At 35.0% G+C, this 21,994-nt stretch overlaps 1 protein-coding gene across 1 annotated transcript in view; it reads right to left on the bottom strand.

The window, feature by feature from the left end:
- The window catches only part of LRP1B (LDL receptor related protein 1B), a 1,442,028-nt gene that overhangs the window by 551,392 nt on the left and 868,642 nt on the right, over positions 1 to 21,994 (bottom strand). Inside the window, exon 32 of the mRNA XM_060151186.1 lies at positions 12,220 to 12,369. Coding sequence (XP_060007169.1) covers positions 12,220 to 12,369 — 150 coding nt within the window. The remainder of the gene's footprint in view (positions 1 to 12,219; positions 12,370 to 21,994) is intronic.

Here is a 21,994-nt window from a genome sequence, read left to right as displayed (position 1 = left end):
CATGTAACAATTAAATCACTGAATCTTTTGCTGAAAAGCGGTTGTAAACACGATTTTTAAGTAAATAAGGTATCGTTTGAATCTTTTTAAATGATATGTTATTTGTCCAGCTTTTCATCACTTGTATTTTCTTAAGTAGAACTTGCTTATGTAATTCAGGTATAAACATGACAATAATAATTATATAAATACCTAATATAATTGCACTGGTGATCATTCATATATCTAAGAGAATTCACATTTTTTTCAATCCTCGTGATAGAAACTGGCATTATTTTTTCTGATATGTTTTAAAGACTCCATTAAAAGAATCATTCTCAAGCATTATAGACCATGTTTCATGAATGCTTTCTACTGAGTAATATTTTACAAATGCATACTCTGGTGTCTAGAGATCATTCTCTCAAAAAAAGTCAATCTTTTTTTAAAGAATATGTTAATAATTTTCCTAAATCTAGATAACTTTAACTGGCATAATACAATTTCATAAACATATAAATCATTCAAGCTTTTAATTTTAGAACATTTGAAATTAAAGCAACAAACTAGAAGTTCTACCAAGTTAAGTTTGTTCTAAAAAACTATAATTAATTTCTTCATATGACTGATTTATGGTTTATTATTTCTATAAACATATACCATAACAGTTTGAATAATCATATTTACTAGAAATTTCTTATTAAAATGCAAAATCATTAATAGCAACTTTGTATAAAATAAATTGGAAATAAAGACAAACACATGGGGCAGAACTAATTTCAACATAATTAAGAATTTCATACACACGAAAACTAAAAGCTTTCCTTTAGAGAAGTAAAGTTATTGTAGATGACTACTTTTAGCTCATATTATATGTGTAAATTAACTGTATATACTATTTTAGTAGATTAGTTCAATGACAGCAGTAAAATTACATGTACACATCAGGTATTTTTTAAACATAGCAAAAGCTCCATGGAGGAGGAAAGTAAGTTGTATGCCTAGAGCATTAAAAAAACTAAAAGCAAACAAAACAAAAACAAAAAAACTCTTCTAAAAGCAAAAAGTATTTGAAAATATGGTCCATTAGTAAATTTGCATTTCCTGTTTTCTCTCTCTTCCTTAAATGTTCTTCCCTCCAGATACCTGAATAACTCACTCCTTCACTTCCTGCAGATTCTTGCTCACTTACCATTTCCCAGTGAAAACTGCCATGACCTCACTACTTAAAATTATAATTTTTCTGATTCCTCTCTCCCAACCCAAGTCAGCACTCCCTATTCTTATGCCCTGGTTGAATTTTCTCCATTAGTGTCTTTCACCACATGACAAATTTTATTTCACTCATTTATTTTCTTTTACAGCTGACCCTTGGAAAACTTGGGGGTTAGGGGCACAGGCCCTCATGGAAGTTGAAAATCTGGGTATAACTTATAGTCAGCCCTCCGACTATGTGGTTCCTCCTTACCTGCAATTCTGCAACCAAGGGTTCAACCAACTGCAGATTGTGCGGTACCGTAGTATTTATTATTGAAAAAAATCCCCGTATAAGTGGATCCACGTAGTTCAAATCCGTGTTGTTCAAGGGTCAACTGTACACTCTTTTCCTACACTGGGAATACCGGCCCCTTATAGTAATGGAATTGTTACCTGCTTTATGCCCTGCTATTTACCTAGCACCTAAATAGTGCCTGGCTCAAAATAGTCATTTGACAAATTGTTGAATGGGTGAATGAATCAAAACTGTGAAAGATGATTATGCTCTGTCTATTATGATACAATATATAAGTATAAATAGAAACATAAGAGAAGCAAATCCTGACTCTTTTTCATTAAGTTACATTTAAAAGAAAGAAAACAAACATAAAAGAAGTGTATCACCACTCTCTTCTCTGCCACCCTATCTTTCCAAGACAATTTGATACCAGCAGCTTTTATAAACACCAGGTATTTGTTTTTATTTATATATTTTTAAGGCTTTCTATTTTAACCAAATTTTGTGATGGTAGGCCAACAGTCACAATATCAGCCTTCATACAGGTGATTGGTCTCTGAGGATAAGAAGGAATCTTTTGGGGGCTTCCCTGGTGGCACAGTGGTTGAGAGTCCACCTGCCGATGCAGGGGACACGGGTTCGTGCCCCGGTCCGGGAGGATCCCACATGCCGCAAAGCGGCTGGGCGGGTGAGCCATGGCCGCTGAGCCTGCGCGTCGGGAGCCTGTGCTCCGCAGCGGGAGAGGCCACAACAGTGAGAGGCCCGTGTACCGCAAAAAAAAAAAAGAAGGAATCTTTTTGGTATGAGCGGGTTTCTCAAGCTTGGCACTACTGATTTTTTGGACTAAACAGTTCTTTGTTATGGGAGACCCTACTGTGCCTTGTAGGATGTTTACCAGTATTCCTGTTTTTTACCCACTAGAATGCTAGTAGCAACCCTTTCTTCCCAGCAGCTGTGATGTTTTCAGACATTGACAAATATTCCCTGGTAGACAAAATCACCCTGGGTTTGAGAATCACTGGCATAGTGAGAAGAAATCTAACTCTGGAGGTAGACAGAATTATGTTAGAGACCCAGCTTAGACCTTGAACCACCCACAATATTTTCAGAGGCAACACTGCAGTTTCAATATCTCCTTTGCATGGTAACTGTATCTATTAGTACTAACGTGTAAGTTTGGAGAGTAGACACTCTCTAAACAATAGTTATTGAGATAAACAGTGCAGCATAATGGATAAAAGAACATTATTAAAAAATATATTTTTTTTAAAGAAATGCATACATATGATAAAAATTGGAACATTCTGTATAGGCTTTTTGAACCTATTTTCAATTAAAAATATATTCTAGAGAATGGTTCAAGTCAATATATAGATTTACCTAATTTTTAATAGCTGCATAATATTTCACTCTACATGAACATTTCATGATTCATTTGGCTAGTCCTTTATAATACACATGTAGGTTTTTTCCCCAGCCTTTTCTAATTACAAGTAACACATATATTCTTGTATACATCTCAGTGCACATATATCTCAGTGTTAACTATAGCTACAAGACACATTCCTGGAAGAAACTCAAGCTTTAAAAACTAAGAATAATGGACTTGAAAGCTTGCTACACTATTTATTAACCAGGTAACTCTGAGCAATTAATTTAGGCTGGCTGAACCTTGGCTGGGAGCTCTGGAGTAAGCAGTGTTAATAGTACCTCTCTCAGGGGACTGTGAGAATTACATGAGTTAAGATTTGTAAATTAAATACTAGAATGCTTTATTTATTTAGACTATCAATTATTATCATTAAAGAGAATAATGCTGTTAGGCCCAACTGTGATAGACTACCTTTAAGAGACTAAAACATTCCAAACATCAAAGTTTTTGTTTTGTTTTGGAACTCTTTCACTTGTGTGTGTTTTAGGGTATTCTTTTATTTTTTTTCCTTCTTCTTCTTAATCTTCTTCCATGAAGCTGTTTAGTTCCTTTGAGAACAAACATTATTCAATACGGCTCTTCTTTTCTTGCATTTCTATATACACATGTATGTAGAATACATGTTGGAAATGATTGTTGTATACACTTAATCATGTTATTCATTTTCTTCCCTATACAATTCAAATCCTTATATTTCAAAGTATTTTCCTTTAATATTTATTTCTATATATATTTAAATTGTACAGTATATTTATGGTTGTGATCATTCTACATAAGCATTTGCCTGCTTTGACTGAAAATATATTTTGATTGCTGTGGTAGGGGTTTGGTGTGTAGATGGTCATTGTTTTATTTATTCATACATTCTACTGTTACAAAATAAAATGTACTCAGTGCAAAGCATCTTGCTGTGTATCATGAATGATGCATATATGAATAAAATGCAGTCCCAAGTAAGGGAAAAGTGAGACATTTTCACTCATTAGAAAAGACAAAGAATATCCCACTACATTAGAAAAATACAAAGGGGTTCAGAGAAAGGAAACGTTTCAAATCACTGAGGTATTGTTGAAGTAGGTCTTGAAAGGTGATACTTCACCCATTAGGGTGGCTGATAAATATGGAAGGCAGTCAAAGAACAAGGAATAGCAAGACAAATGGAAATAAGTAGGACATGATCAGATACAGGGGAACAGTTTGCCTGGATGTATTGCAGCTCAGGGGTAGAGGAGGATCCAATGAAAAGTACAGTTATGATAGGGAAGGCTCTTGCTGGTAATGGAAACCACACATAACTTGAATCAGGATCTCTGAGCTTGAGTCTCAGAGGACAGGGTTTTCACAAATCTTACTGACCCTATTTCTTTATCTATAAGGTGGGACAAATAATGCTTTGGGTTTTAACAAAACTTATTGACCTTAAGTTTCATTTATCTATAAGGTAAAACTGATAATATTGTGACAAACAACTTCTGGTGAGTGAAAAGGAGAGAAAAAAATGAGCATTTCAGAGTAAGTTGTGAGTGCTTATTCCAGCCTCTGAAATATTATGGCTAAGGAGGGGGTAGGCGGGTGCCACAGGAGGTCTGAACCTTGCAGGTCTTAATAGTTTGGGGATCGGAGATACGAAAAGTGGGAAGAAGTTGTTTTAGTAGCCCAAATAAAATGTTAGTATCTAACTAGACTGTGAAAGGAAAACAAATAAACAACAAAACAAATAAAGGGGCAAAGCTATCAGATATAAAAAGAAAACATGCAATCCAAGGAACAGCCAAAGGGAGGGAAGATTAAAAGAAAGAAAAGGAAGGAAGGGAGGGAAGAGTCTCATAAGAAGTAAGAACTCCTGTGAAACTAAGTTTCAGCTTCTTTGCACATTCAGAGGGAGAAAAATATTCATTAAGCTATGATTAAAAACAAAACAAAACAAAAAACCTGCACGTGACAACATGTAAAGCGGACTTGCCTTGTACAAAACAGAGGAAATAACTTCTTAAGGTGGGCTATTGAAGTCAAGAACTTTCAAGTTATCAGACTCGTCACCTTTTAATAAGAATATAACATATAGAACCCTTTCAGGCTAGATTTCAGTGTGAATCCACAAGTGCTCAGTCTAAGGATCTTAGCAAGACTAAATGCACCAGACTTACAGCCTGTCACTTGCTATCATTTATAATGTTTCATAGATGTCATGACAACTTGCCATAGTAATTTATCTTAGGAAGTAAAGTAGGAAAAAAAGGTTTTTGATGATTTCTGCATGCCAGTTTTACTGGGTTGTTTATTGTATACACACTTTTCATATTTCTATTATTATTTATAAAGTATATTATTTGAGGAAATATACAAGTATGTAAATTAAGTGCTAGATACGTTTTAATAAATTCTAAATGTCATTACACCAAATAATTTGCTGAAAGAATACAGATACAAATGATAAAGTATATCATTCAGAAATTAGTGGAGCGAGCTTAAGTGTTAGTGTAGGTAAAGACTAATTTTTTTGCCATTAAGCTTAGAGTTTTTTTTTCGGTCAGCAAAGGGATCAGATGATTGTGCTTTGCTGTAGAAACTCCAGTGGGAACACTCAAAACATTTAATCCCCAACAATATTAACACTGTATTCATTCTCAAGCAAATAAAAATGACCTTCTCTGATATTCAGACAGTTCTGGAAGCATTTTAATCTGACAGCCTTGGTTTTCCATGGCAAACTATCCATGTGCTGAGAATGTTCACAGCATCTATCATGATGACTTCAATTTTGTGAAGTGAACCTATGAAAAGTATGAACAAATGTCCTTAAGGGGTACATTTGGTAAAGCCTTTCAAGGGCTCCCTAAAGGGAAATGATTATTTTGTTAACACTGACTTAAAATAAAAGTGTTCATAACCAAATCAAGAGAAGACAACTTTTTACTCGTTACAGGGCTGAGTTTGTTTCTGATAAGAGACTGAAAATGCACATAGAATATGCCTTTTTCTCCTCCTTGATCGATCCTAACTGTAGCCAAAGTTCAATATCCTTCTAATATTTACATTTTAAGCCTATTCTGGCAAATTGCTACTTGAAACAGATCAATAGTATAATATATTTAAACTGTGATTGATAACACAGAAAAAGTCAACTGAGAGGGCTTAGGTATTCATAGAAAATGTGTAGGGTTTTTTGGTTTGTTTTTGCCTTTACCTGTGATTCAAAGCTCCTTTTATTTTAAAGAGAAGTTTGCCAATTTTTGCAAGTGATTCTAAGATCAGATGAGTGTTGTAGTTACTTAGATATTTATAAAAAGTACAAACCCATTCTAAAACAATTAATTTAAGCAATCCTATGTTGTAAACATCCAACAAATTCTCAACTAAAAGTCAAAACAATAACTTTGCCCAACTTCTAAAACAGATTAGTATGAACTCTGATGAACATAACTTCACACATAAATTTTATTTTTAGCCAGTCTTTATTGCTTCTCCTGTATTACTTCAACTTAGACAATAGTTTATTTTAAACAATTTCCTGCACTCTGGATCAACCCATTAGTGACAAAATCATACAAGTTTTTAAAACTTTGTAGCTCATATGGTCAAAGCTCATGTTTTTGCAGAGTAGAAAATTAAGGCATAGAGTTCAGTAGTTGTCCCATAGCCACAGCTGGTTAGTGAATAGTAGGAACAGGAATCTGAAGTACACTTCCTCAACTGACAAAATAACTTTAAAGATCTCTAAGGTTACATTTAATTATAAAAGTCTATGATTTAATCACATAAAGAAGGCTACTAATATATATACCCCTTGACATTCAAGAAGAACCTGCCATGTTAACTTCAGAATTCCCATTTACAAGTACTATGGTAAGAACAATTTCCAAAGATCATATTTACCACAAAATGAAACAAAAAGAGTAGATGTATACTTGAATCTCAATGGTAATACTGTATATACAATGGAGTAATATATGAGCTAATGAAAAAAAAGCTCGTGGGGTGGAGGTTTAAATTCAAACCCATACCCCTTGTAGTGCCCAGGACTCTTGCCCTAGTAAAACTTGACAAATTACTACATGACACGTTTTTATGGACTGTATGAAGGTCACCTATGATTGAATAAGATGCTGACCACTAAATCCACAATTGCCATACAGATATGCATATTTCTTCAAGTTTGCTTGAATAATTTATATTCTATAATTGAATAATCTATATCCTCATTTTTATTTTAAATCTGTGGTCCGTTTTCCCCAGGTCTTCCCTTCCTCACCCTAAAAGTACAAAATACAGCTAAGTTACCATCCTGCTATTTCCCAAATTCCATCTTAATTTTCTCTAAAAATTATTCAGCCTATTTCTGCCAGTACATTTGCTTTATTTGTGTATTTTCTTTCATTTTTCTAACTTTCTCTTTCAATGTGGATACAATATATGCAGTCTGCTCTCAAACTGCATATGCTGACAGTGAAAAGGAACAGTATGTTAAATATAATCCATAAATAACCCACAAACACTAATTTTAGTCAATAGTTTTAACCTCCTTCTCCTCTTAAAGGCAGTGAAGAGCAACTTTATTAATTTGCGATTACCTCACTGTCTCCTGCAGACATTAATGATGAGGAAAATGCCAAATGTTATGAGGAAAAGGTGAATAGAAACAAACAAAAAAGTTCTGTATCTGAAAACTAGGTAATCAATAGTTAAATATAACATAGTTGACTATGCACTATTTTATAACACAAACCTCTTGGACATCATGTAAGAAAATGTTTTAGAGTAACCTTATTATATCATGAAACTGAAATATATTTATAAAAAAATGATTTAAAAACTGCTAAATACTGAGAAAAATTATCTAAGAAAAATAAGTAGCAGATATAATTTTAGAGCTACCAGCTATTGTGTTTGAAAGCAGCAACTATTTTATTTGTTAGCTCTGACATTTGGGAAAAGAAAATTGACACGGTCATTCTTTAAAATGGGGAAGAATTTGATGTTCAAAGTTTATAGGCTAGTCAGCTTATATCAGCTAACTGGAATGGTATTTTAGTTAGTTTGGGTTGCTCTAACAGAAATACCATAGACTAAGTGACTTAAACAACAGGAATTTATTTCTCACAGTTCTGGAGACTGGAGTCCAAGATCAGGATGTCAGCACTTACTTGCTGTAATCTCACAGCCCAGAGAGGCAAGCTCTCTGGTCTCTTCGTAGAAGGACACTAATCCCATTATGGAAGCTTGAATGTCATGACCTAATTACCTCCCAAAGGCCCCGCCTCCTAATACCATCACATTAGGGCTCCAACATATGAATCTGGGGAAACGCAAACATTCAGTCCAGAGTAAACGGTGTTAAGAGTCCTCATCAAACAGCCATTGTACACGATGTGTAAATCACTTCTGACCAAGTGACTCACTGGAGAAAAGGTGAATCACAGACAACACTGTATTTGAACCATGGTCAACTTAAAAGATGTCTAACCTGGTAAATTATCAGAATCACCTGTGAAGGTTTATTTTGATATAATTAAATTACTTTAAAAATATTTTTTAAAACAAAGCATTTAATAACACAACTGAAAACCAAATGAACAACTAAAACAGTTTTTGTTGGTTCACATTCTTTCACTCTTCTGGGCCATTCAACCTAAAACCTAAAATTTTATATACTTTTTTACCTTTTTATATCTTTTTATATACTTTTTTTATCTCTTTTCCCTGCTTTGTCCTTTTTTTCTCTTTTTTTGTTCCTTAACAGTTACCTATAATTCTGTGCATTTTCCATCCTCCTTAGTGTCTGTCTTCCTTGCTTTTCTGCAAATTTGATGAAGTTAGGATTCTCACCACCGTATATAGCAATACCTGGCAATATGGTAGGCACTAGTGAATATACGTTGAAAGAATGAATGGAATTAAGTATCCATTGCTGTTAAGGTGCAAGCTCTACATTTAGAAGTTACATTTCCTTGTCAACAGTTGAACTCAAATAAGAAGTTGACCTCACATTCGTATGCTCTTCATTTGTATATACCTCAGGCAGAATACAAGGTCTGGTCAAACAAGACCACAAAAGCTTGGTGAGAAATCATATGTCCTGCTCACCTCTGTAGGTTATGCCAGCTCTCCCAGATTATTATTATTTTTTTCTACCAAGTCCCCTCCAATGGTACAACTGGGCATTAGCTGCCTTAGCTCCATCCTTTTCACTCTACAATTCAACATCACCAACATAAAAGATGACTGAACCAGAGGTGGTGACTAGGTGGTGCCACTGGGATGAATCAAGCACACAGATGATTGTCGTGGTGGTGTTTTTGTTATTCGTTAGTTTTCTTGGTTTGTAGAGTGTTAGCCTTCACAGTTAGCCTATATGTGCACTATGTTGGCCTGCATGGTATTTTTTGTAATGTGATAATTTGGTAACATTTTTAAATTTCGAGATTTAAACAACAACAACAACAACAAATCTAGATTTCTTGCTTCTCATGAAAAATGAAATGTCTGGCACAACCTGTTAATGTTCCTTATGGTAAAAAATAAGTGGAGGTGAGAGGTGTTCTACCTCAAGTGGACCATTAGCTCTCTCCGGTTTTATCATACTTTCTGCCACCCTCAAGTAAGTCTAGATACTGAAGTCTAGACTCAGTTACTACTTACTATCATGTTGAGCCATTGGATTTTATCACACCTGACACACTTTACTATTTATAACTTGCCTCACTCTATTAAATAAGTATTTGAATTTGTGAATCTATTCGTAAATGAATGAGTTCTATACATGGAATTACATGAATTAGTTATCTATTGCTATATAACAAATTAACCCCAAAATTCAGTATCTTAAAACAATGAACATTCATTGTCTCACATAGTTTCTATGGATCAGGAATCTGGGAGCCACTATGTGGGTGGTGCCGGTTTGGAGTCTCTCTTGAGGTTGCTGTAATGCACTGGCTTTGGCTGAGTCAACTGAAATCTTGACTGGGCTGGAGGCTCTGCTTTCAAGATGGCTCACTCATACGGCTATTGACTAGAGGTCTCAGTTCCTTGTTGTGTGGACTTCTCCACTGGGCTGCTTGTGGGACCTCATAACTTGTCACCTGGCTTTGCCCGGAGTGAGGGACCCAAGAGAGACAAGGCAAGGAGGAAGGCTCATGCCTTTTATGACCTCATCTCCAAAGTCAAACGCCATCACATTTGCCTTATTTTATTCATTAGAAGTGAGTCACTAAGTCCAGCCTGCACTCAAAGGGAGGGAAGTTAAACTCTACCTCTTGAAAGAAGTATTTGTGAAAGAAGGTTTGTGAAACTTAGATATAGCAATCTTGGTCTTTGGGTCTTGGACTTGGTTGAATCATCAAATAATTGCTTTATTTTAATCTAGGTATTACCAAATACCTATTGCTTACCTAATTTTAATATTTCAAAGCTCCTTTCAGTTTATTCTGTATATACTATTCCAAGTAAAACTGGGAGCCCCCAGAGAGTTACAAATTATAATATTTTAAGTTTAAAAAATTGTGAAATGCGTCCAAAGAGATTATTAACTCAATTTTAGGAAAACCACTCCTAAATTTTAGTGAAACACAAACTTTCAGTTACTTATCATCCATCACCTAGGTAGTCTGAGGAGCTGGCATATAACTGGTCATTTCATATTACAATTATTTCTTTGTTCCTGGATGTGCAATTTCAGTATCACTGTAGGCAAATTTCTTCTTAAACATTTATAGCTGTCATCATCAGTAATCCCCTGGATAGTGGTAAGGTTCTCCTTTTTTTATTGTCTTTTTTATATGACTATACTATTCGGCCTCAGCAGGAAGCAGGTCCTCATCACACTTTATACCATCCCCAAAGAGAAAGAGTAGAGAGGTTCTAAAAGAAGGGGGAATCTGAACAGAAGGACAAATTCAGAGACCAGCTAGGGAACTTCAGAAAGTAGAAGTTGATCTCCTGCTTCTCTTTGGTGATGCCCTTTACACTTTAAGCCTTCAAACTGCAGATATATTTTGATATGTCCAGTTAATGTATTGACAGTAGAGGTATTAATAGATTTCTTTATTTTTTATCTTTCAGTGTTAATCAAATTATGGAGGCAGGGAGAAGTACAGATACATAACCATTCACTTGTTAAAAGAATTTTAATTTACTCAAGATCGGTTCCCATACGGCACTGATGTCAAATAAGGTTCACAGCTCTGATCCAATATATGCTTAATGATTTCATCCATGCTTTGTCTCTTCTATTTTATTAGGAAACAAAACTAACTTACTTTATTTTTTTGCTAAAATGGACTACTCCATTTTTTGAGATTTTGTTCATAGCACTGAGTTCTGTAAGTTTAGTACTCATTTCCTACTCATAGCAGGGTCAGTACCAATCATGTTAGCAGAAATAAATTTTTATAAAGCCTACATTTTTCTATGAGGCAATGATTTTTACAGTATATAAAGTTTGTGATATATATATATGTGTATATATTCACTAAAAGTCAATGACATCTCTTGAAATGTTATGACATATTTTTATCACGCTTCCTCTAACTTACTGGGTTCCTTGGCTATATTATTCGCTAGTTTGGGTTGATTTCACGAAGTATGCTGGAATTCAATTTTTGAAAACGTAGTGTGGGTGTTGACTGGGGATTGTTGCAGTTTACCAAACCACTTTCAGAATTTAAGCTCTGCTGTTTTTACTCAGGTGATTTAAAAAATGTAAAAATACACAGGCAACAAAATTTTCTTGTTAATTTGGTAAAGCTGGGTAATACAAAATAACCTTATTTTCTTATTGACTTATGAGACAATTGTAAATAAATCCTATTCTAAAATAACCACTAGTCAGGTATAATCTCTGTGTGTGTGTTTGTGTGTACATATAAAGAATTTTTGTGGAAGAATAATTTAAATCATTGGTCAATGACACTGTGGCCTTGTTTCTTCAACTGTCTGTGTAGATCAATCTATCCTTTATAAGCAGAGATAAGATTTTACCTTATTGTGACAAATACACAAGGTCCCTGCACTTTAGAACACTATAGTAGAACACAGAAAATGACTGTAAAATAATACCAAGAATAATAATACCCCAAGAATTAATAACAGTGAGGTTATTATTGCTAATAGCACTAAGTCACTGATCTGGATAATCTTTTAAGTTTCTTTGCTAAGGTTAAAAAAAGAAAAAGAAAAGAAAAACTCCCTTAGAGATGTGCAATTTGAATGTGCTTCTGGTGTTAATGGAGCAGTCTTTTCTAAGCTTTAACAGGTCACAATTAATCAACCCCAATCAATACAAGCATCCTAGCTATAGTATCACTGTACTTACCCATGATGGTTAGGGCTGTAGCTTTTGTCAATTCTTCTTTCATTGACTCTATTACTTCTAAATTACCACCATCCAGGTTGCATCTGTTTATGGTTCCATTTCCCGAACTGATCCAATAAAGTTTGTTTTCCACATAGTCTATTGATAGTCCTGTAATTAAATTATACAATTTAAACATAACGGTAGCCACTTAAATTATAATATTCACCTAGCACTGGGGTTTGGGGGAAAAAATCAGTTTCAGGCTCAGATTTTTGTCTTTAAAAATAAGATCTGGCTAACAGGGAGATATACACACACTGTTTTAACTATCCGTCAAATAATATACTTTTAGAGACACAGTGGTTATCTCTGTTATCATAACAATTTTATGACATTAAGAGGAATGACTGTTCCATTTTACAGATAAGGAAAATAATACCTAGAATAGTTAAGAAATCTATTTGAGGCCATAGCTAGTAAGTGGACATTCCGGAAATTTTAAGAAAGTTTCTGTTTCTAAACTGAGTGTCTGCCCTCTTCATTACACTGCTTTGCCTCAGAAAGTTTTAATGTGTAAAACTCATTTGGGATACTTATTAATGATATTTATAATTTCTCCTTTACTTTTAGTAAAAGTTACTTGAGAAAGTTATAGATTTAAATTGGTGTTTTCAGTAGTTTCTGGTATTAAGTAAATCCAAAGGTAGGAGAATTTCAACAATTAGTAATTTCACTGAAGCATGGCAGTGAATTGGGCTCATATAGGAGACGCCATTGAGAAACAAACCATACAGCAAATGAACCAAGCCAATGGCTTAAGACCATTGTCCCTACATGGCACAGTGTGTCACTGTAAGTTAGCTTTTTGTAGTTTATGAACAATTACATACATTATAGGGGTGTTCATGGTTTTCAAAGGTATCAGGACACATAAATTTTGATTGCCAAGGGTATACATCTAATTAATTACAGGCATTCTCAGTAGGCTTATGATCTACATTGTAACAGTAACACTGTGGCTCCATGTTGGTCTTCTGTGACCAACAACTACTTAACGAAAAAGCACATGTGGGCACATCCTCAGGCATACGATAAATAAAGTGTTTCTGGAATCTCCCTCACAAAATATAGTGAACAAACTACAAAAAAGTCCTTTCCCTATTTAAAAAAAACAAAACAAAACAAAAAACAAGATGAAGAAAAGGAAAGAAAGAAGAAAGGAAGACAAGAAGGAAGAAAGAAAGAAGGAAGACAATTGGAGAGAATCGTACGAGTTCAAGTACATTGAGAAAGTGATGCCATATCCAAAATATTCTCAACTACAGTTAGTCCCAATCCAGAGAGTGGACCAGTTTTCAGCAAGTAGCAATAATAAAACAAGCCTATACAATATACCAGCTATTTACTGACTTATTGGTATGTTTTCTTAACAAAAGTCTGGGAGATTCACCAGAAAAATCACAAGGCATAAAATTAGACATTGCAGGGATAAAATTTTCAGATTTTTTTTTTGATAACCACTGTGGGTAATTGGCTTTAATTACTATGAAAAAAAAATCAAATAAAAACTATCACAGCCATATTCTATGATATAATACTTTCATGGTGAAAATCATTCATCATTTTTTTTTTTTTTTTGCGGCACGCGGGCCTCTCACTGCTGTGGTCTCTCCCGTTGTGGAGCACAGGCTCCGGACGCACAGGCTCAGCGGCCATGGCTCACGGGCACAGCCGCTCCGCGGCATGTGGGATCTTCCCGGACCAGGGGCACGAACCCGTGTCCCCTGCATCGGCAGGCGGACTCTCAACCACTGCGCCACCAGGGAAGCCCCATCATTCCATTTTTTTATGAGAGAGAGTTTGGTTATTCTACAGGTACTTCCTAAGTCACCTCTATCTATCTTTTCTGGTATTAATAAATTCTGGTTTAGACAGCTTAATTTTCAGAAGTGGTTTATTTTACCTTCTACTTAGTTGACCATCTAAATCACGTAATTCCATCTTTAAACAGCAATGAAGCATATCTTTACTATAGATTTATGGTACAAAATATAACCCCAAACTTTCTACTGCCAAATTTTCAGCAAGTATCAAATTAATGAATACATTTATGAAAAATTCCCTTTAAGAAAAGTTACCTATCTCCTTGTGTATTCCAAACTTTACCTCTCAATCAAGCTGAACCATCAGAGAGTTATCTGCATTTTTAGCTTGCTAAGTTTTTCTCCCTCTTGGAATCTTGCTGAATTGAACTTTGGCATTGTGCCCTTGGTTTAAATGAAAGATGGTATAAGAAGTAGCCATAGGAAACCCACTGTTACACTTGCCAGGATATAGTGTCTGAAATAATATATCACAGTGTGACCTCTTTATATAAGGACCCATGGGAGAAATCTCTTTCAGGACTCAGTGCCAGAAAAACCTTTATGCGGAAAATATAAAATTGTAACTGATCATATTTCTCTCTTTGCTTTGACTGCAAAGAAACTGAAGAGTCAGATTTGTGACCCATCTCTGGCAATTGTAAAGGAATTGCATTTATACCATAAACTTCACTTCTGGCTTCAACAGGATAATCGATTATTTTCCTTCACTTTGATTTTTAAAATCAATATTCTTATCTGTTCCATCTTAGGGAATGTGTGTGTTTAAGTTTCTTCAACTCCTTTTTGTAAGGAGAGGGTACATATTGAATACGTTCAACTCCAGATTAACCCACAATATCAGAATTTTCTCATCTACCTAAAACTGCACTTTCTAGACCCGAACTTAGGTTTTTGTAAAGCAGTTATACAGAGCAGAGAAGTTGCAGAGTTTGGGGCAGAGTTCCCCAGTTTTTACTACTGAACATCTTTGTCCCTGGACTGTGCGTGCTGAGAGGAAAGAAGCTGTTGTCATTGTGAGCTTTTCACCTTCAGCGCTGAGCATGATGCCTAGAGCAGAGAAGAAAATTTATAAACACTGAATGAAGGCATGGAGTATTTAACTAACTCCACTATGAAAATTATAAGTTGTCTTCAAGGAGTTCTGCCTAGTAAAGTTGAATTATCCCCACGACAGAATTTTTCTACTATACTAATGTCCATGTATTATGAAAATAGGGAGGAAAGGCAATGATTCAATAGAGCTACTTGGTATGGCTTATATTTTTTATATCAATGTTAATACAAAATAGTTTAGGATTAATAGTTTTAAGGTTTACAGGAAAAAAAATTAAAGTTCCTATTTTAATCTATATATGTATGTGATATGTCACCTAGCCACCTACATATACCTTCTCTCCTGTCAGATATATTAGCTTAACCCCAGAATGCCCTTGAGCGTGTTTATTTCCAGGTGTATACAAGAGAACTGAAATATTTTAATAATCCTATTATGAATTCAAGAAACTGATGATATACATTTTAAATTCATAGATGAGCATGTTTAGAAGTACATATTTTTAAACTTCATTAATATAAATGTTTTACATAAGATTTTTAAACTTTGTTATTATGCTTAGGTTTTAATAACATTGAAGAATTAATTGGTATCCATCTATTGGAATAATTTCAAAAGATAAATCATTAAGCAGTAAACTAATAGTGGTTTTGATGTAATTGAAGCTACTCAATGATTTTAGCATACTAAGTCAAGAGCCATGAGAAAACAGATCAAATATAAGCATGTCCATAAAACTGTTCTGGAACCTGTGCAGAGAAATATAATTATGTCTGTACTAGAAGATCCTCAGAATGGGTAACTAAGATTAAAATATCTTCAAAAGGACTGTAAGGTCTGTCTGAAGAATATGCCATTAGTAATATAGAGTCATTTCTGCCAGACATATTTATTTTTAAAATCATCTGGATCTGGTAATCAAAAGAAAAAATTGAGATTAAATAATATAATAGGTATATCAATGGAAGAAAAGTCATCATCTAAACTGAAAAACCTTTATGAAAAGAAAAACCTACCTTTTTACCTATCTTTTCTATTATTATAAAAATGCAGAGGTAATCCATCTGCTTTGATTCTAACATTCGTTATTTTAAACCAAAGATTTCACTTAATATATTATTTTATTTGAACATTTGATTTAAACCAGCTTATTTTTTAATTTAGACAATGTAACTTGCGAAAATTATATAACTGCTCTCATAGTAGGAACATTCCACACACTGATATAAGAAACAACTACACATTTTTAAAAAATATAATCTAACTATATTTTCCATATATCACTAAAAAAATTAAGTCCATTAAGTTTTAAGTGTTGTTACCATTAAGACTGGAAAGTTCATTTTTATGTGTCTCATTTCTTTTCTTTTTTATATCACTCAAAATAAAATCAATATACCATGCAATGTGGAATTAAAACAAAAATGCAAATATATAGAAAAAAATTTTTTAATTGAGGCTTTCTAGGGATAGTAATTATCTAATTTTTGCCATCACTTGTCAAATTTAATTTCAAAATTTTCACCCCTAGCAGTGCATTATAACTATCTGGAAAGCTATTAAAAATACCGATCCCAATCACAGAAATTCTAATTTAATTGGTTTATGTTGGTCCCAGGCATCAGTATTTTTAAGAACTCTCTCCAGGTCATTTTGGAATACAAAATTTAAGAAATTTCTTTTAAACACTGCATATTTTTATAATCTTTTAAATTTGAATTTTTAAAAGGTTCAATGAGGCCTTTTAAATTTTGCTGGAAAGTAGGTCATGATGAGATCTCTGGAGACAGAGGAATACTAAAGATGTAGATAGGGAAAAAAAATACTATGGATATTTAAATGTAGATGATTAACTTCAAGGCCTCTAGACGCATATAAATAACATTGAAATCTTCTAAATATTTTCTTTGTAGTGTTATCTTCAGACAATGGAACACAACTTCTGCTTCTGGAATTGTGAAAGTTGTAGAAACTGGCTATTGAAAACACAAAAAATGGGAAAATATTGTAAAGTTGTAGGCCCTACTATACTTGTAGAATAATTATAATGTTCTGGATATTCCAAAATGGAGATCTTTTCATAGTACACCAAAACAGGCACGATTATTCCTGGGGCAGCACTTTCTCCGAAACATTGAACTTTTAGCTTCAAAGGAGCATTGTTATTCCATGGAGAAGTAGAACAGGATTAATTGCCTACTCACAATTAGGCTATCTCAAGAAATGCTTTATCCCTTCTGAGAATACTTAGATTTTGTAAGATAAAGAATAAATATCCTGACTGGTGTGAAGTGATACCTCATTGCAGTTTTGATTTGCATTTCTTTAATAATTAGTGATGTTGAACATCTTTTCATGTGCCTCTTGGACATCTGTATGTCTTCTCTGGTGATATGCCTATTTAGGTCTTCTGCCAGTTTTTTAATTGAATTGCTTGTTTTTTTGATATTGAACTCCATGAGCTGTTTGTATATTTTGCAGATTCATCCTTTGTCCATTGTTTCCTTTGCAAATATTTTCTCCCATTCTAAGCGTTGTCTTTTCGTCTTGTTTATGCTTTATGGTGTCAGGGAAGGGGAAGCTGGGGCGAAGTGAGAGTAGCATCAACATATACACACTACCAAATGTAAAATAGATAGCTAGTGGGAAGCAGCAGCATAGCACAGGGAGATCAGCTCGGTGTTTTGAGATGACCTAGAGAGGTGGGATAGGGAGGGTGGGAGGGAGGCTCAAGAGGGAGGGGATATGGGGACATATGTATGCACATGGCTGATTCACTTTGTTGTACAACAGAAACTAACACAGTATTGTGAAGCAATTATACTCCAATAAAGATCTATTAAAAGAAAAAAAAGAATAAATATCCTGAGGAAGCCCAAATTACTGTTTGTGTCCCTGGATTCTCTCTGAAGTGAACACAAATATAAACAGCCACCCTCCAATCACTTTGTCTAAGCGTCTCTGGGTTGATCTGACAGAAGGCTAGGTAGCCTTTGTGGCTACACACTCACTTCACCATTGTGAGGCTGTAATAATAAGAAGGTTATAAAAGGGCCTCATATCCTAGTGTCTGGTACATAGATATACTTAATACATTTTACCTATTTATTAGTAGTATAGGTTTTTGTATTTCCCTTTCAAGCTAAAATCCTATTTTTAAAATTTACAACCATTTCTCTGGTAATCCCTACAAATGATAATTTTGAGATAATTTAATGAGAAATACTCAGATTGTGCACTTAATTTTTAATACAGTATTTTCTCAATTATACAGATACATCAAAATTAGAAACATCTGTTCAATGAAAGCCAATCAGAAATATGCTTCAGCCTGAGACAAAGTATTTGCAATCCACATATCCATCAAAAGACTAGGATCTTGAAAAGAACTCTCAAAACTCAATAGTTTAAAAAAAATAGAATTAGAAAATGGGGAAAATGAATGAACAGAAATCTCACAGAAGATATACATACGGCAAGTAAGTACATGAAAAAGATGTTTAACGTCACAGGAAAATGCAAACTAAAATGACAATGAGTATCACTACACACTTACAAAAATGACTACAATAAAGCTAGTGACAAAAATAAATGCTGGCAAAGACGTAGGAAAAAACTATATCACTGACACATTGCTGGTTGGAACGTAAAATGGTACAGCCACTCTGGAAAAGAACTGGGCAGTTTCTTATGAAATTAAGCATATTGTTACCATAGGTCCCACTAATTGCACTCCTGGGAATTTATCCCAGAGAAATGAAAATGGATGTTCACACAAAAACTTGTACATGAATGTTTATAACAGCTTTATTTGTTGTAGTCATGAAATGGAGCAGGACCCTATGGGCCTCCTGGGTACAAAAGCCTTTCTGTGTCCCCTTCCCTGAGTTCCAAAGGGCAGGTTCAAACAGCTGCTAATCAGGGAAGGGAGGGGATGTGGAGATAAGGGAGGAGCAGTCAAGAGACAATAGTACAGTCTAGGGGCAGTGTCCTGGTTCCCCCTCAAGGGATATACATAACATTATCTTTGAGCTCTTCTCAGAACTAAAGCCCCCAAATGGAAGACGTTACCTGCTTGACAAGCATTCTTCATTCCAGAGAAGGTCTGAATTGAAGGAATGCGGGCCCTGCGCTTACCGTCCCCTGATCTTAATCAGCAACCCTGACCCAGGACTATAAGACTCCTCACACCACGAGTCCCCCCCCCCCACAAGGTGGAGACACACAGTTTTGAGGGCATTAGCCTGCTGTGGCCCCCTTTGCCTGGCAAAGTAATAAAGCTATTCTTTTCTACTTCACCCAAAACACTGTCTCCGAGATTTAATTCAGTGTCGGTGTATAGAGGACGGATTTGGCTTCAGTCAGAAACTGGAATCATCCCATTTCCTTCAACAGGAGAATGTTTAGGTAAACTATGATATGTACATACCATGGCATACTACTCAGCATTAAAAAGGAAAGAAAAAAACAACAATAACAAACTATTGACACATGAAACAATTTTGATGACTCTACAAGGATAAATGCTAAGTGGAAAAAAGTCAACCCAAAAGCTTACATACTGTATGATTCCACTTATATAACATTTTAAAATGACAAAATTTTAGGGCTTCCCTGGTGGCGCAGGGGTTGAGAGTCCGCCTGCCGATGCAGGGGACACGGGTTTCATGCCCCGGTCTGGGAATATCCCGCATGCCGCGGAGCGGCTGGGCCCGTGAGCCATGGCCGCTGAGCCTGCGCGTCCGGAGCCTGTGCTCCGCAACGGGAGAGGCCACAACAGTGAGAGGCCCGCGTACACCGCAAAATAAATAAATAAAATGACAAAATTTTAGAAATGGAAGATAGTGTGGGGAGGAAAAAAAGGGGGAGGAGGGGGTAGGTGTGGTTATAAAAGGGTATCAGGAAGGATTGTTGTGATATTGGAATTATTCATTATCTTATTTTGCTTTTCTTTTTTCCCATCCACTTATCCACAGAACTCAATTCAGTTTATTCAGTATTTTGACTCTGATATTGGATACAGCAACCTATACATGTTATAAAATTGTACAGATCTAAATATACAAACACACAAATGAATACTAATAATACATAATCTGAATAAGATTGGTGGATTGTATTAAGGTCAATATCTGAGTTGTAATATTTTACTGTAGTTTTACATAATATTCCAATTGGGGAAAATTAGATAAAGTATACACGGAACCCCTCTGCATTATTTTTTATAACCGCACGTGAATCTAAAATTACCTCAATAAAAATTGCAATTCAAAAATATTATTCAACAAAAAGTTGAGAATGTAGGGCATTCAGAATATGCCACTCCAAAATAGACCTCTTTGGTTTAAAGATTATTTTGTCCTGAAGATAATTAAGAAACAACAGACACCAAAAATCAAAGCTCTCTGCCCTCCCTTTTTGCTGAAAGCGGGCTTAGCCTCTTAATCACCAGAGACAGGTCTAGATTTACCAGCCCAGAGACAGCACTGAGAGGAATCTATGTAACAAAAGTTACCGAAATGACCCTTATCTTTCCTTAGTTTTCCTCATATATTTACCTTCTCATAGTACGCCTTCCTTGAAAGTTTAAAACCTTTTTCCTTTATCTTTTTATTTCTCTACAAATTTATTGTTCTTTGGTAAGATGCTATATAAGCACAAGTTCTAACCACTCCTTTGAGTTACTCTTCAATGAGTTTCTCTCATATGTATGTGTGCTATGAGAGTTAATAAACTGTGTTTTCCTCTTTTTAATTTGTCTGTTGTCAGTCTAATTTCCAGGGCCCTAGCCAGAGAACCTAGGATAGAGGAAATACTTTTTTGGTTTTTTTCTTCTACTCCAAGTATCTATATTGCCCTCATCTTAACTTGATCTAAAGGATTCCTTGAAATAATCCTCTCAATTCACTCCACTTTAAGAAGTCACTGATGGGGCTTCCCTGGTGGTGCAGTGGTTAAGAATCTGCCTGCCAATGCAGGGGACATGTGTTCGAGCCCTGGTCCGGGAAGATCCCACATGCCGCAGAGCAACTAAGCCTGTGCGCCACAACTACTGAGCCTGCACTCTACAGCCTGCGAGCCACAACTACGGGGCCCACACACCACAACTACCAAAGCCTGCGTGCCTAGAGCCTGTGCTCTGCAACAAGAGAAGCCACTGCAATGAGAAGCCCGTGCACCACAAAAAAGAATAGCCTCCACTCGCCGCAACTAGAGAAAACCTGTGCTCAGCAACAAAGACCCAACATAGCCAAAGATAAATAAATAAATGAATTAAAACAAAAAAAGTCACTGATGACACACAGTTACAGACCTAAGTTAATTAGTTCCTTATTACTTATTGTATCAAGTTAGGATTTCAGCATCTCCTCCATTCTCCCTCACATAAATCATTTTACTTGGGACAATTTATATTTCAAGCTCTTAATGTCCCAAGCTCTTACTTGGAACAATGTATCTTATAGTTCAAGCTCTTAGAATTATGTGCCTTGTGAAAATAACATGCAAAATTAGAGGAAAAACAGAGTCAGTGACAGTTTATTTCTTAAGAAGTATTTTGTTCTAAAAGATCATTTTAAAAGGTTTAATGCCTACAGTTTTATAATTTCCCTAAGCTATATTTATAGCTTGATAGGTAAAATAGAGCAAACTATTTTTAAAATCACTGAATTGTGTCATTTGAATATTTTAAAATTATAGTTCCTGTCAATATTATCCTAAATATTCCCTTGTATTAGATATTTTTTCCCCAGACATGCAGAATAATTCAGTTTTTTTAGATATATCATGATTTTGTGCCTTTTAAGCCTGTTTTTTTTTTTCTACTAAGAATAAGGAGGGCTTCCCTGGTGGC

Source organism: Lagenorhynchus albirostris, chromosome 6, assembly GCF_949774975.1.
Source record: "Lagenorhynchus albirostris chromosome 6, mLagAlb1.1, whole genome shotgun sequence".
NCBI lineage: Eukaryota > Metazoa > Chordata > Mammalia > Artiodactyla > Delphinidae > Lagenorhynchus > Lagenorhynchus albirostris.
Note: the sequence above shows the minus strand (reverse complement) of the source record. Positions and strands in the feature narration are given on the sequence as shown.